Source organism: Chiloscyllium plagiosum, unplaced genomic scaffold, assembly GCF_037043375.1.
Source record: "Chiloscyllium plagiosum isolate Xiang-an unplaced genomic scaffold, Cpla_swu_hap1 HiC_scaffold_42, whole genome shotgun sequence".
NCBI classification, from domain to species: domain Eukaryota; kingdom Metazoa; phylum Chordata; class Chondrichthyes; order Orectolobiformes; family Hemiscylliidae; genus Chiloscyllium; species Chiloscyllium plagiosum.
In genome coordinates, this window is record NW_028270180.1 from 94,005,005 (window position 1) to 94,018,839 (window position 13,835).

Here is a 13,835-nt window from a genome sequence, read left to right on the forward strand (position 1 = left end):
TTATCCTTAACCCTATTCGGCAAAGCAATCTCACGCCCCCTTTTTGCCTCCTGATTTCCCTCTTAATTATACTCCTACTGCCTTTATACTTGAAAATTTTTTGGATTGGAATAAATGCAAAATATTACATCTTGATAAAACAAACCAGGGTAGGACTTACACTCACTAAAAGTAGGACCTTGAGTAGTGATATGGGAACGAAGAGACAGAGGGCTTCACGTCTTGGAAGTGTGTGTTACATGTAGACAGGGTGGTTAAGAAGGTGCTTAGCACACTTACCGTCATTGTTCAGACCTTTGAATACAGGAGGTGGGACGTTATGTTGAGAATGTACAGGATGTTGGAGAGGCCTCTTCTGGAATACTCTGTCCAGTTCTGGTTGTGCTGTTATAGGAAGGATATTATTAAATTGGAGCAGGTTCAGAAGAGATTTACCAGCATGTTGCCATGAATTGAGGGATTGTGTTCTAAGGGGAGGCTGGGAATTTTTTCCACTGCAGTGCACGAGGTTGAGGGGTGACCTTATTAGAGGTTTATAAAATCAGAAAGAGTGTAGATAAGGTGAATAGCCGGGGGAGAGGGGGATTCAAAACTCGGGTGCATTCATTTTGAAAAGAAATGAGAAAGGTTTGAGAAAAGACATTAGGGTTTAAAAAAAAATTATACGTGTGGAATGAATTTCCAGAGGAAGTGGTAGCTGTGAATACAGTTACAATATTTAAAATACATTCAGGTAAGTACATAAATAGGAAATATTTGGATGGATGTGGACCAAGCGGAGGCAGGTACAATTAGTTCAGTTTGGAATTATGGTTGGCATGGACTGGTTGGACCACAGGGCCTGTTTCCTTGCTGGATAACATTATGACTGTAATCCTCACTAACTCTAAATTCCTCCATCCTCAACTCTCCTGATCACTGTCACCTTATCCAGCCTCACAACTCTTCCTTATTTATATAATTCCTCACCAGCCACAGAACGCTCCCTATCTCATGTCCTCCAGTTTCTCAAATCTCTGCGATATGTGCCTTTCTTTAGTTCCAGCCTTGATGATGCCCTCATTCACTCCGATTGGTTGGAAGACAAACTGGTACGACCTGGTCCTCTAGTACTGCCCTCTGCCCCCTATTGGCCTGCGCTGACATCAATCACACGAGACCCATTGTGAGGTGAGTGGTGGGATCCTCCCTCTCTCTTGCATGGGATGAGGTTCATCATTCACAGTGAATGGGGCAGTATCACAGAGCACAGGGGCTGGGGCTATTCAGCCCATTGGGGCTGTACTCTCTCCCTCTGGAGATGCTGCAATTCCCTTCCCATTTGCCCATAGCCCCCCAAATCTTCCCCTAAAAAGTAAAATTCCAAATCTGTTTATGAATAACTGCTGAGTCTGTGTCCAGCTGCCAATCAGACTGTTCCAGATGCTCAGACCTTACTGAATAAAATATTGTTCACATATTATTTGCCAATTACCTGAAAATAGTTACTAAAATTGTGACATTGTTCACAATTCCCTTCTCTCTGCAAATTAAATATCCTAGACACAAATTTGCAGCTGGTCAAACTCACTGCTTAACCTTCTCAGCTCCAAGGACAGTGCTTCTGATAGCTCTCTACAAAAGAGGAACACATCTTATTTTCATTTATTCGTGTCATAGAGATGTACAGCACAGAAACAGACCTTTGGTCCAATTTGTCCATGCCAACTAGGAATCCTAAACTAATGGAATTCTATTCCCAGCTATTGATCCGTATCCCTCGAAACCGTTCCTATTCATGTACCCAATCAGATGCCTTTCAAATGTTGTAATTGTATCAGCCTCCACTACTTCATCTGGCAGCTCATCCAATACACACACCACACACAGCTTGAAAACTTTGCTCCTCAGATCCCTTTTAAATCTTTGCTCTCTTGACTTAAGCCCATGTGATCTTGTTTTGGAACCACCTAACCTGGGGGGAAAGACCCTGGCTGTTCACCTTATCCATGCCCCTCATGATTTTACAAATCTACATGAAGTCACCTCTCAATCTTTGACTCTCCAGGGAAATTACCCCCAGCCTCTCCCTGTAGCCCAAATCCTCCAACCCTGGCAAAGTCTTTGTCAATCTTGTCTGAACTCTTTCAAGATTCAGAACATCCTTCCCAGAACAGGGGATTTTGAACTTAAAACAGAATTCCTGAAATGGATTAATCAATGTCCTGTCCAGCCACAATATGATGTCCCAGCTTCTGTATTCAATGCATCGACCAATAAATATAAGCAGACCAAACACCACCTTCACTAGTCTGCCTATCTGCGACTCTACTTTCAACGAACAATGAATCTGAACTCCATGGTCTCTTTGTTCAGCAACACTCCGAAGGACTTTACCATTAAGTGTATAAATCCTGCCCTGATTTGCCTTTCCAAAATGCAGCACCTCGCATTTGTCTAAATTGAACACCGTCTGCTATTCTTTGCTCCAATGGCCCATCTGATCAAGATCCTGTTGTAATCTGAACTAACCTTCTTCGCTGTCCACTACACCTCCAATTTTGGTGTCTTCTGTAAACACACTGACTATATCTCATATTTACATCCAAGTCATTTATTTGAGGACCGAATATCCATTCCTGCAGCACACTGCTGCTCACACGCCTCCAGTCCGCAAAGCAACCCTCCACCACCACCCTCTGCCTCCTCCCTTCAAGCCAGTTTGTATTCCAATGGCTCGTTCTCCCAACATTCCATGTTATCTAACCTTGCTAACCAGTCTGCTTTGTGGAACATCGTTCAGTGTCCATATAGACAACGTCCACAGTCTGCCTTCATCAATCATCTTTGTCACATCTTCAAAAAAACTCAATCAAGTTAGAAAGAGAGAATTACTCACACAAAGTCATGTTGACTATCCTTAATCTTTCCTGGTCTTTCCAAATACATGTAAATCCTATCCCTCAGAATCCCTTCCAACAAATTGTCTACCACTGACTTCAGGCTGCCTGTTCTCTTGTTCCCTGGCCTTTCCTTACCACCTTTTTAAAATAACAACACTTGTCTTCCAGCACCTCACCTGTCACAAACGATGATATAAATACCTCAGGGAGGGGCACTGCTTTCCGAGCTTTCCACAAATTTCTGGGATACACCTGATCAGGACCCAGGGATTTATCCATCTTGATGTGATTTAAGACATCCAGTACCACCTCCTCTGTAACATGGACACTTTTCAAGTTATCACTGTTGTTAAGTATCAAGTTCTCCAAACTCTCCAGAAAAGAGTAGCATAGTATCTCTCCCACCTCCTGTTGTTCCATAGATGGCCTTCTTGATCTTTAAGAAGTTGTATTCTTTGTCTATTTTTTCTTTTATCCTTGATATATTTGTAGAAGCGCTTTGGATTCTACTTAAACCATTTCCTAGAGATATTTCATGTTCCCTTTTTGCTCATCTGATTTCCCTTGAGTATATTCCTGTAAAAACATGAACCTCTACTCCCAATTCCTCCGCCTCTGCCATATCTGCTTCCAGGAAAAGCAATTCCACTCCAGGACATCCCAGAAAGGATTCCTATTTCAAGGACTGCATTTCCCTCCCACGTGATCAAAAATTCCCTCCAATGCATATCCTCCACTTCCCGTACCTCCACCTTCCCCCCCACCCCTCCAACCACAATAAGAATATAATCCACCGGTCCTCACCTGCCACCCCACGAATCTCCAGATACAACGCATTAACCTCTGCAATTTCCGCTACCTACAGTCAGACCCCACCACCAGGCATATATTTCCCTCCCCAGCCCTTTCTATGTTCCACAGAGACCATGGGATATTTGGTGCTGATGTGCTGCCCCACTGATACCTCAGTCACTCACCCTTCCCAATGGTCTAGTGATACTATCGCTAGATGGATAATCCAGACACCCAGATAACGTTCTGGGTCCCAGCGTTTGGATCCCGTCACAGCAGACAGTGGAATGTGAATTCAATAAAAATTTGGAAGTAAGAATCTATTAAAGACCATGAATCCATTGTTGATTGTTGCAAAAAAAAAACAATGAGATTCACCAATATCCTTCAGGGAAGGAATCTGCCATCCTTACCTGGTCTGGCCTGCATGTGACTCCAGACCCACAGCAACATGGTTGAATCTTAACTGCCCTTGAGGCCCAGCCAGTGACACCCTCATCCTGTGAATGAATTAAAAAAGGTCAAGTCTTGTATACAATCATACTATTCTTACAGATAAGTGATCTGTTAGTAAATTTGCTTCTCAATTCCCGGCTGGCTATTTATTTCTCAGTTCCACCTGTACAACTTGCCTGGATGTACTTCCAGGATTATCCTCCTGAAGCCCAGCCATAATGTTATCCCTCATCAAAACCATCTCACCCCCCTGCTCTGTTGCCCCCTTTCTATCTTTGCTATAGCATCTATACCTTGGAACATTAAGCTGCTGGTCCTAACCATTCCTAAGTCATACCTCTGTAATTGCTGTAATATCCCAGTGCCATGTTCAAAACCATACCCTGAGCTCCTCTGCCTGACCTATCGGGCCTCCTGCATTGAAATAAATGCAGTGTAACTGCTCAGTCCTACCTCATTCTGTGCCTTGCCCTTGCCTGCCTTGACTGTTTGACGCCTGAACTGTACCAGCCGCAGACTTGGCTCTTTCCTCACTCTTTTGAGTTTACCTCCATTCCTTCACTGGTTTAATGCCTCCTGAATAGAACTAGCAACTCTTCCCTTTCAGTGCAGGTACAATGAAGGTCAATTCTACCCCACAAGAGATTTGAATGATCCAACAATGTGAACTCTTCTATTCCTGTGTCATTGATACCAATAAACAACAGCCTCCCCTCAAAATGGTTATTCTCCCCTTTAAGAATATTCAGCTCCCTCTCTGAGACATCCTTGTACAAAAATTACACATTCGAATAATAAACCTTACACTCATCACATCATTATAAAAGGATTACATGACACATGATGGTTTGGGGAGACCTTTTGAGAGAATGTGATGATTCAAAGAAGAATTTTTAAGCAACAAAAGGGATTGATCTGGAACGCAATACTCACAATGCGAATATCCAGGTCCTGATGTACTGAGTAATTCAGAGTTTGGCAGAACATTTACTGAGATTACCATCTGAATGTCCACCTGTAATATCCTGTAATACAAGTTTATAAAATCTGTCACTCTCAGTTCAAGTTAGAAACCCACACCATCCCCTCCTCGTGGCGCAGGATTACTGTACATAGTTACAACAGGTCATCAGGAAGGGGAATGGAATGTTTTGTTTAGAGGGTTTTCAGTATGAGAGTTTGGAGTATATACCTGAGAGTAACGTGAGGAAGTGGTGGTGAGACCACCATATCTGGAGTAATGTGAGCAGTTTTGGTCCCTTTAGATAAGGAAATGTGTCACTTTATTGGAGGCATTTCAGGGAAGATTCACTCGTAGAAAGTGCGGACTGCAGATGCTGGAGATCAGAGCTGAAAAATGTGTTGCTGGAAAAGCGCAGCAGGTCAGACAGCATCCAAGCAGAAGGAGAATCAACGTTTTGGGCATAAGCTGAAGAAGGGCTTATGCCCGAAACATTGATTCTCCTGCTCCTTGGATGCTGCCTGACCTGCTGTGCTTTTCCAGCAACACATTTTTCAGCAGGGAAGATTCACTGGGATGATCCCTGGTTTGGAGAGATTATCTTTTAAATAAAGGCTGAACAGGTTGGGACTCTACTCACTGGATTTTGGAGAAAGAGAGGTGATCTCATTGAGACAGATGGGATTCTTAAGGGGTTTGACAGGATAAATACTGAGTGGATGTTTCCGAGTGTTAATACTGAAAAGGGAGTCTGGAACCAGATTCTGGGTCAGTCGCGGAATCAAGGGTTCTGCTTCAGATTCGTCAAGTTTAAGGCGACACAGAGGCGGGTAAGGGGTTTCAGTAGCAATGGAGCTGGGGTGAGGTGGAGACAAACAATGTTTCAGAGATTGGAATTCCATGGTGTTTGGGATTGTGCAGATGTCTGATCAGAAGGTCACCTTAGGGTCAAATATAACAGCAATATTGTGAAGAACGTATTTCTGCCTCAGACAGTTACCAGGGAGAGGGAGAGGCTCAGCAGTAAGAGAAAGGAGTTTGGAATAACAACTGAAGGCAATGGGTTTAACTGTTACAATGTTTCATTGGAGGAAACTGCAGCTAATCAAGTAGTGGGAATGTGATAAGCAGTTTGGTAACTGAGTAACAGTGGAACAATGGAGAGGGATGGTGGGGAGGGAGAGCTGGGCAGTGTCAGTGTACATGTGAAACCTAACATGGTGCTTTTTCACAATGTCAACTCCTGGCAGTATGTAGGTGAGATACAGGAGAGAGCAAGGATAGATACTGGAGGGACACCAAATGCAAGGAATTCAGAAAGGAAAGAGAGAGTGGAAATGGAGCAGGATTTTCCAAAAACCGTGAGGTCAAAAGGAAGTTTTTCAAAGAAGGGGAGAGAAGGGCATAACCAGAAAAGACAGACAGCCAGAACAAGGAACAATATCTGTGAATCGGTGAGGAGGAGGAGGAGACAGAGTGTTGGAAAGTCTGTGGTTTAGCAAGCTTTGGGTAAATTGTAAAGATGAGCTCTGATAAGGCTTAACAAGAGACTGGAGAAAGATGTAGGTTTAGGACAAAAACCAGGAACACCACGTGAGGCAGTTTGGCTCGGTGGGCTAGTGGGAGGGAGGGAAGCAGCAGATCGGATTATCTCAGTCATGGTGACAGAGAAACTCCATGTGCTCCTCACTCATGTTATTGGAGGGGAGTATAGAGGAGACAGGATGATGGACAGTGTTTTACAAAAAAACAAATCCAGGGTTAGTGATATTTAAAATGAGTGAACAAACCTGATGTGTTTAGCTTTTATCCAGAATATTAAAACAAACGACTGAAGTCCTGGTTCGAATCCCATCTTGGCAGATGGTGGAATCTGAATTCACGAAAAAATAACTGGAATTAGGAATCTCCTGATTTCCATGAAACCATTGTCAATGGTAAAAAAAATCCTGCCAACCTGACAGCAGCCCAGCCAGCTACTCACTGTACTAATCACTGCAAAGTCTCAACACAGGAATGAAACTGGATGGACCATGTGGCATCTAACAAGGCACCAGAAATTACAACCACAGAATCAGCCCTCTCGATGGTGCAAAGTCCTCCTCACTAACATCTAGTTTTTGATGCCAAAATGTGGAGAGCTGTACCTCAGACTAGTCAAGAAACAGCCTGACAGTCATATTCACGGAATCATCCCTTACAGACAATGACCAGACACCACTTTCACCATCCTAGATATCGAGAGTGTGGTGCTGGAAGAGCACAACAGTCAGGCAGCATCAGAGGAGCAGGAGAATCGACGTTTTGAGCCTCAGCCCTTCATCAGTCTGATCTGGTGTGCTTTTCCAGCACCACACTATCGACTCTGACCTCCAGCATCTGCAGTCTTCAATTTCTCCTAAAATTTCTGGATATGTCCTGTCCCACCGGTAGCACAGACCAGACAGAGGTGGTGGCACAGTGGTGTACAGACAGGGAGGATTCGCCCTGGGAGTCTCATGGCTCCTGCTGATTACCATGTACCGTCCTCCCTTGGCTGATGGATCAGTTCTCCTTCGTATTGAACAACATTTGGAGGAAGCACTGAGGCAACAAAATGGTGTCAAACATACTCTGGGTACAGGATTTCAATGTCCACAATCGAGACTGGCTCTGCAACAGAATTACTTACTGAGCTGGCCAGGTCCTAAAGGACATAGCTGCTCAACTGAGTCTGCAGCGGGTGGTGAGGGAACCAACAAGAAGGAAAAAAACATACTTGATCTCATTGTTATGGTGCAGGTGACAAGGTGCAGATACGCCTGGCCATGACAGTTATCGGTAAGAACGACCATCACATGTTCCTTTTGGAGACAATGCCTTGCCTTAAAGTTGAGAAAACCTCCGCTGTGTTGAGTGGCACTATCACCGTTCTAAATGGGACAGACTTCGAAGAGATGTAGAATCTCAAATAGGGTATCTATAAGGTACTGTGGGACATCAACAGCAGCAGAACTGTACTCCAGCACAATCTGTAATCTCATGGGTTTGTAAATCCTGCTCTCACCCATCACAATGGACAGTAAAGGAGGGCTTGCCAAGAGCAGCACCAGGCATACCTAAAAATGAAGTGCTAATCTGGTGAAGCTATCAAACAGAATTACCTGCATATCAAACAGCATCAGCAGCAAGCAACAGAGCTAAGTGATCCAACATCCAATGGAACAGATCGGAACTCTGCAGTTCTGCCACATCCAGTTGTAAACGGTGATGGACAATTAAACAACTCACTGGGGGAAGCATCACAGATATCCCCACCTTTACTGATGGAGGGGCCTCACACATCCATGCACCAGATAAGATGACAGCATTTGCAGCAATCTGCAGCCAGAAGTGCAAAGTGGGATGATCCATCTCAGCCTTCTCCAGTGGTTTCTAACATCACAGATGTGAGTTTTAAACCAGTTCGATTCAGTTTGAATCACATCAAGAAATGGTTAAGTAGTGTAAAGGCTACTGGCCCTGCCAATATTCTGGCAATCATGCTGATGGCTTGTGCTCTAGAACTTGCCACCCATCGAGCCACGTACCGCTCCAGCACTGGCATCTACCGACAATGTGGAACATTGCCCAGGGATGTTCAACACAAAAACACAGGGCAATCCAACCCAGGCAATTTCCATCTATCAGTCCACACTCGATCAGCAGTAAAGTGATGGAAGATGTCATCACCAGGGCTACCAAGCAACAGCTGCTCTTCAACAGCCAGCTGAGCGACACTCACTTTAGGCTCCACCAGGGCCAATGAGCTCACGATTGTGTCACGGCCTGATTCACAAACTGACAACCAGCTGAATCCCAGAGGTGAGGTGAGGGTGATAGCTCAGCCCCACTCCAAGATCACTATTTCGAGCTGATTTCACCCTTGTCTCAACACAATGTGATGAAAGTATATGAGCTATCTCTAGACTTCATTATCCAAACTCACTCCCTGGCCAGCTTCCCACATTCAACCTCCCTGTAATCTCAAGAACATCTAAATATCTGCTTGTTGATTCATCAAAAGTCTCCTATTCATAAGCAACAACATAGAGTCATAGAGATGCACAGCATGGAAACAGACCCTTCGGTCCAACCCATCCATGCCAAACAGATATCCCAACCCAATCTAGTCTCACCTGCCAGCATGTGGCCAATATCCCTCAATTTAAATTTCTCACACTTGATTTAATTCCTGGCTGTGATAATCCCTAGCTCCCTGCACCACACACACTTTGAGACCTCGACAACCCATTTTCTTTGAGACTCCCAACAATTTGTTAATTCATTACTTCATCTGTGTGGCTGTTTCTACAGTTGCTGAAGCAGCATGGTCTAAAATTCGCAACCAAAATCTCACAGGTCTGTTTGCCACCTTTAAGACATCCCTCAAAACCTACTTTTGGTCACCTGACCTAATATCTCCATCTCTGGCCTTATGTCTAAAGTTCTCAATAGTATTTTTGTGAAATTATAAGCATGATAATAAAAATACAAACTGTTGTTGATTTGACATTATTTTCAAATCATCACTGTTGCTGTAATGAATACTCTGTAATGTCTCTTACCCAACCACATTGTAGGAGCACCTTCACCACACAAACTGCAGCTGTACAAGAAAGTCAAACATCACCCTCTCCACAAGCAACAGGGCTTTGGCATTAATCACTGGTATCTGTGGAAGGAGAAACACAGTTGATGTTTCATGGAGTGCAAAATGGATTACAGGGAATGAAAATGGTGCAGAATTTGACAGCCAGAAATGGAAGGAAAATACACTTGCTTTTTGGAAAAAAGAATTCTTGACTGTCAAAAATATTCAAGAAAAAAGTAATCTGATAATCTAGCAGCACATGGTCAGGGGCTGGGCCGCAGCGAAAAACTCATTTGCAAAGGTCTATAAAAGTAATAATACAGTAGTAAACAGACCAAAAATACACCCATGGTTCGAGACTGAGGAAGCTAGATATTGACAAAAGTGGTAGTGAGGGAGCCCAGAGGTGAATCAGAGCAGTATTGGCTGCTATGAGCCCAATGACTCTATACCAGAGAAAGTCTGCACATGCGCCTGGCTGCACCTTGCCCCCTACAAAGATGGCGGCCGCGCAGGTTTCCAGTGAATCGTTGTCCCGAATAAAGATGTCGGCGCTCACTCAGGCCTGCAGCCGCGCTGAGGCAATTCCTCATTTACTGCAAACACGGGACTGGGACGTTCAAATTTGTGTTTTCTGACGTGCACAATTTGTTTGTAAAACCAAATCCTGGAGTGTCCCCGAGAGTGTGTGAGATATAGAGAATCCCGGAGTGTCCCCGAGTGTGCGTGAGAGATAGGGAATCCCGGAGTGTCCCCGAGAGTGTGTGCAAGGTAGGGAATCCCGGAGTGACCCGAGCATGTGTGAGAGATAGCGAATCCCCGAGTGTGTGTGAGAGATGGGGAGTCCCCGAGTGTGCGTGAGAGTTAGGGATTCCCAGAGAGTTCCCGAGTGTGCGTGAGAGATAGGGAATCCCCGAGTGTGTGTGAGAGAGGGAATCCCAGACTGTCCCCGAGTGTGTGTGAGAGATAGGGAATCCCAGAGTGTCCCCGAGTGTGTGTGAGAGATATGGAATCCCCGAAGTTGAGTAAGAGATTGGGAATCCCGGAGTGTCCCCGAGTGTGCGTGAGAGATAGGGAATCCCAGAGTGTCCCCGAGTGTGCGTGAGAGATAGGGAATCCCGGAGTTACCCGAATGTGTGTGAGAGATAGCGAATCCCCGATTGTGTGTGAGAGATAGGGAATCCCAGAGTGTCCCCGAGTCTGCGTGAGAGTTAGGGATTCCCAGAGAGTTCCCAAGTGTGCGTGAGAGATAGGGATTCCCAGAGAGTCGCCGAGTGGGTGTGAGAGATATGGATTCCCCGAAGTTGAGTAAGAGATTGGGAATCCCAGAGTGTCCCCGAGTGTGTGCGAGAGATAGGGAATCCTGGAGGGTCCCCGAGAGTGTGTGAGAGATAGGGAATCCTGAAGTGTCCCCGAGAGTGTGTGAGAGATAGGGAATCCTGGAGTGTCCCCGAGAGTGTGTGAGAGATAGGGAATCCTGAAGTGTCCGCGAGAGTGTGTGAGAGATCGAGAATCCCGGAGTGTCCCCAAGTGTGTGTGAGTGTTAGGGATTCCCAGAGAGTTCCCGACTGTGCGTGAGAGATAGGGAATTTCAGAGAGTCCCCGAGTGTGTGTGAGAGAGGGAATCCCATACTGTCCGCGAGTGTGTGTGAGAGATAGGGAATCCCGAAGGTGAGTGAGAGTTTGGGAATCCCAGAGTGTCCCCGAGTGTGTGTGAGAGATAGGAAATCCCCGAGTGTGTGAGGAAGGGAATCCCAGACTGTCCCCGAGTGTGTGTGAGAGAGAGGGAATCCCAGCGTGTCCCCGAGTGTGTCAGAGATAGAGAATCCCAGAGAGTCCCCGAGTGTGTGCGAGAGAGAGGGAATCCCAGAATGTGGGTGAGAGGTAGGGAATCCCAGCGAGTGCCCGAGTGTGTGTGAGAGATGGGGAATCCCAGAGAGTCCCCGAGTGGCTCTGAGAGATGGGGATCCCCGAGTGTGTGAGTGAGATATGGAATCCCGGAGTGTCCCCGAGCGTGTGTGAGAGATAGGGAATCCCGGAATGCCCTGAGTGTGTGTGAGAGATAGGGAATCCCCGAGTGTGTGTGAGAGATAGGGAATCCCAGAATGTCCCCGAGTGTGAGTGAGTGTTAGGGATTCCCAGAGAGTTCCCGACTGTGCATGAGAGATAGGGAATTTCAGAGAGTTCCCGAGTGTGTGTGAGAGATAGGGAATCCCAGAGTGTCCCCAGTGTGTCAGAGATCGGGAATCCCAGAATGTCCCCGAGTGTGTGTGAGAGATAGGGAATCCCAGAGTGTCCTCGAGTGTGTGTGAGAGTTAGGGAATCCAGGAGTGTCCCCGACTGTGTGAGAGATAGGGAATCCCGGAGTGTAACCGAGTGTGTGTGAGAGAGATAGGGAATCCCCGAGTGTGTGTGAGAGATGGGAAATCCCAGAGTGTGCCCAAGTGTGCGTGAGAGTTAGGGATTCGCAGAGAGTCCCCGAGTGTGTGTGAGAGATAGGGAATCCCAGAGAGTCCCCGAGTGTGTGTGAGAGATAGGGAATCCCTGAGTGTCCCCGAGTGTGTCAGAGATAGGGAATCCCTGAGTGTCCCCGAGTGTGTCAGAGATAGGGAATCCCAGAGTGTTCTCGAGAGTGTGTGAGAGATAGGGAATCCCAGAGAGTCCCCGAGTGTGTGTGAGAGATAGGGAATCCCAGAGTATCCCCAAGTGTGTGTGAGAGATAGGGAATCCCAGAGAGTCCCCGAGTGTGTGTGAGAGATACGGAATCCCCGAGGGTGAGTAAGAGATTCGGAATCCCAGAGTGTCCCCGAGTATGTGTGAGAGATAGGGAATCCTGGAGGGTCCCCGAGAGTGTGTGAGAGATAGGGAATCCCGGAGTGTCCCCGAGAGTGTGTGCGAGGTAGGGAATCCCGGAGTGACCCGAGCATGTGTGAGAGATAGCGAATCCCCGAGTGTGTGTGAGAGATGGGGAGTCCCAGAGTGTCCCCGAGTGTGCGTGAGAGTTAGGGATTCCCAGAGAGTTCCCGAGTGTGCGTGAGAGATAGGGAATCCCCGAGTGTGTGTGAGAGAGGGAATCCCAGACTGTCCCCGAGTGTGTGTGAGAGATAGGGAATCCCAGAGTGTCCCCGAGTGTGTGAGAGACAGAGGGAATCCCAGAGTGTCCCCGAGTGTGCGTGAGAGATAGGGAATCCCGGAGTGTCCCCGAGAGTGTGTGAGAGATAGGGAATCCCGGAGTGTCCCCGAGAGTGTGTGAGAGATAGGGAATCCCGGAGTGTCCCCGAGTGTCTGAGAGACATAGGGAATCCCAGAGTGTCCCCGAGTGTGCGTGAGAGATAGGGAATCCCGGAGTTACCCGAATGTGTGTGAGAGATAGCGAATCCCCGAGTGTGTGTGAGAGATGGGGAGTCCCAGAGTGTCCCCGAGTGTGTGTGATTGAATCCCAGAAAGTCCCCGAGTGTTTGTGAGAGATAGGGAATCCCAGAGATGCCCGAGTGTGTGTGAGAGATAGGGAATCCCTGAGTGTCCCCGAGTGTGTCAGAGATAGGGAATCCCTGAGTGTCCCCGAGTGTGTCAGAGAGAGGGAATCCCAGAGTGTTCTCGAGAGTGTGTGAGAGATAGGGAATCCCAGAGAGTCCCCGAGTGTGTGTAAGAGATAGGGAATCCCAGAGAGTCCCCGAGTGTGTGTGAGAGATACGGAATCCCCGAGGGTGAGTAAGAGATTCGGAATCCCAGAGTGTCCCCGAGTATGTGTGAGAGATAGGGAATCCTGGAGGGTCCCCGAGAGTGTGTGAGAGATACGGAATCCTGGAGTGTCCCCGAGAGTGTGTGAGATATAGAGAATCCCGGAGTGTCCCCGAGTGTGCGTGAGAGATAGGGAATCCCGGAGTGTCCCCGAGAGTGTGTGCGAGGTAGGGAATCCCGGAGTGACCCGAGCATGTGTGAGAGATAGCGAATCCCCGAGTGTGTGTGAGAGATGGGGAGTCCCCGAGTGTGCGTGAGAGATAGGGAATCCCCGAGTGTGTGTGAGAGAGGGAATCCCAGACTGTCCCCGAGTGTGTGTGAGAGATAGGGAATCCCAGAGTGTCCCCGAGTGTGTGTGAGAGATATGGAATCCCCGAAGTTGAGTAAGAGA

General features: G+C 46.8%; 1 protein-coding gene across 12 annotated transcripts in view; it reads right to left on the reverse strand.

The window, feature by feature from the left end:
* LOC148138007 (uncharacterized) overlaps window positions 1-10,080 on the reverse strand; it is a 50,092-nt gene extending 40,012 nt beyond the window's left edge. For 3 of the 12 annotated variants that reach the window (XR_015754083.1, XR_015754080.1, XR_015754081.1), the window contains exons 1-3: window positions 9,678-10,080; window positions 6,882-6,964; window positions 5,064-5,155 (exon numbers count right to left, since the gene is read on the reverse strand). Coding sequence is in view for 2 of the 12 variants with exons in the window: in XM_087981980.1 (XP_087838106.1) it covers window positions 4,088-4,174; window positions 6,882-6,946 (152 nt within the window). In the remaining 10 variants the exon portion in view is untranslated. Of the gene's footprint in view, window positions 1-279; window positions 385-4,087; window positions 4,175-5,063; window positions 5,156-6,881; window positions 6,965-9,677 lie in introns of all 12 variants that reach the window. The other 9 variants (XR_015754082.1, XR_015754084.1, XM_087981980.1 and 6 more) reach the window with 7 other exon arrangements.
* Between the last annotated feature and the right edge of the window lie 3,755 nt (window positions 10,081-13,835).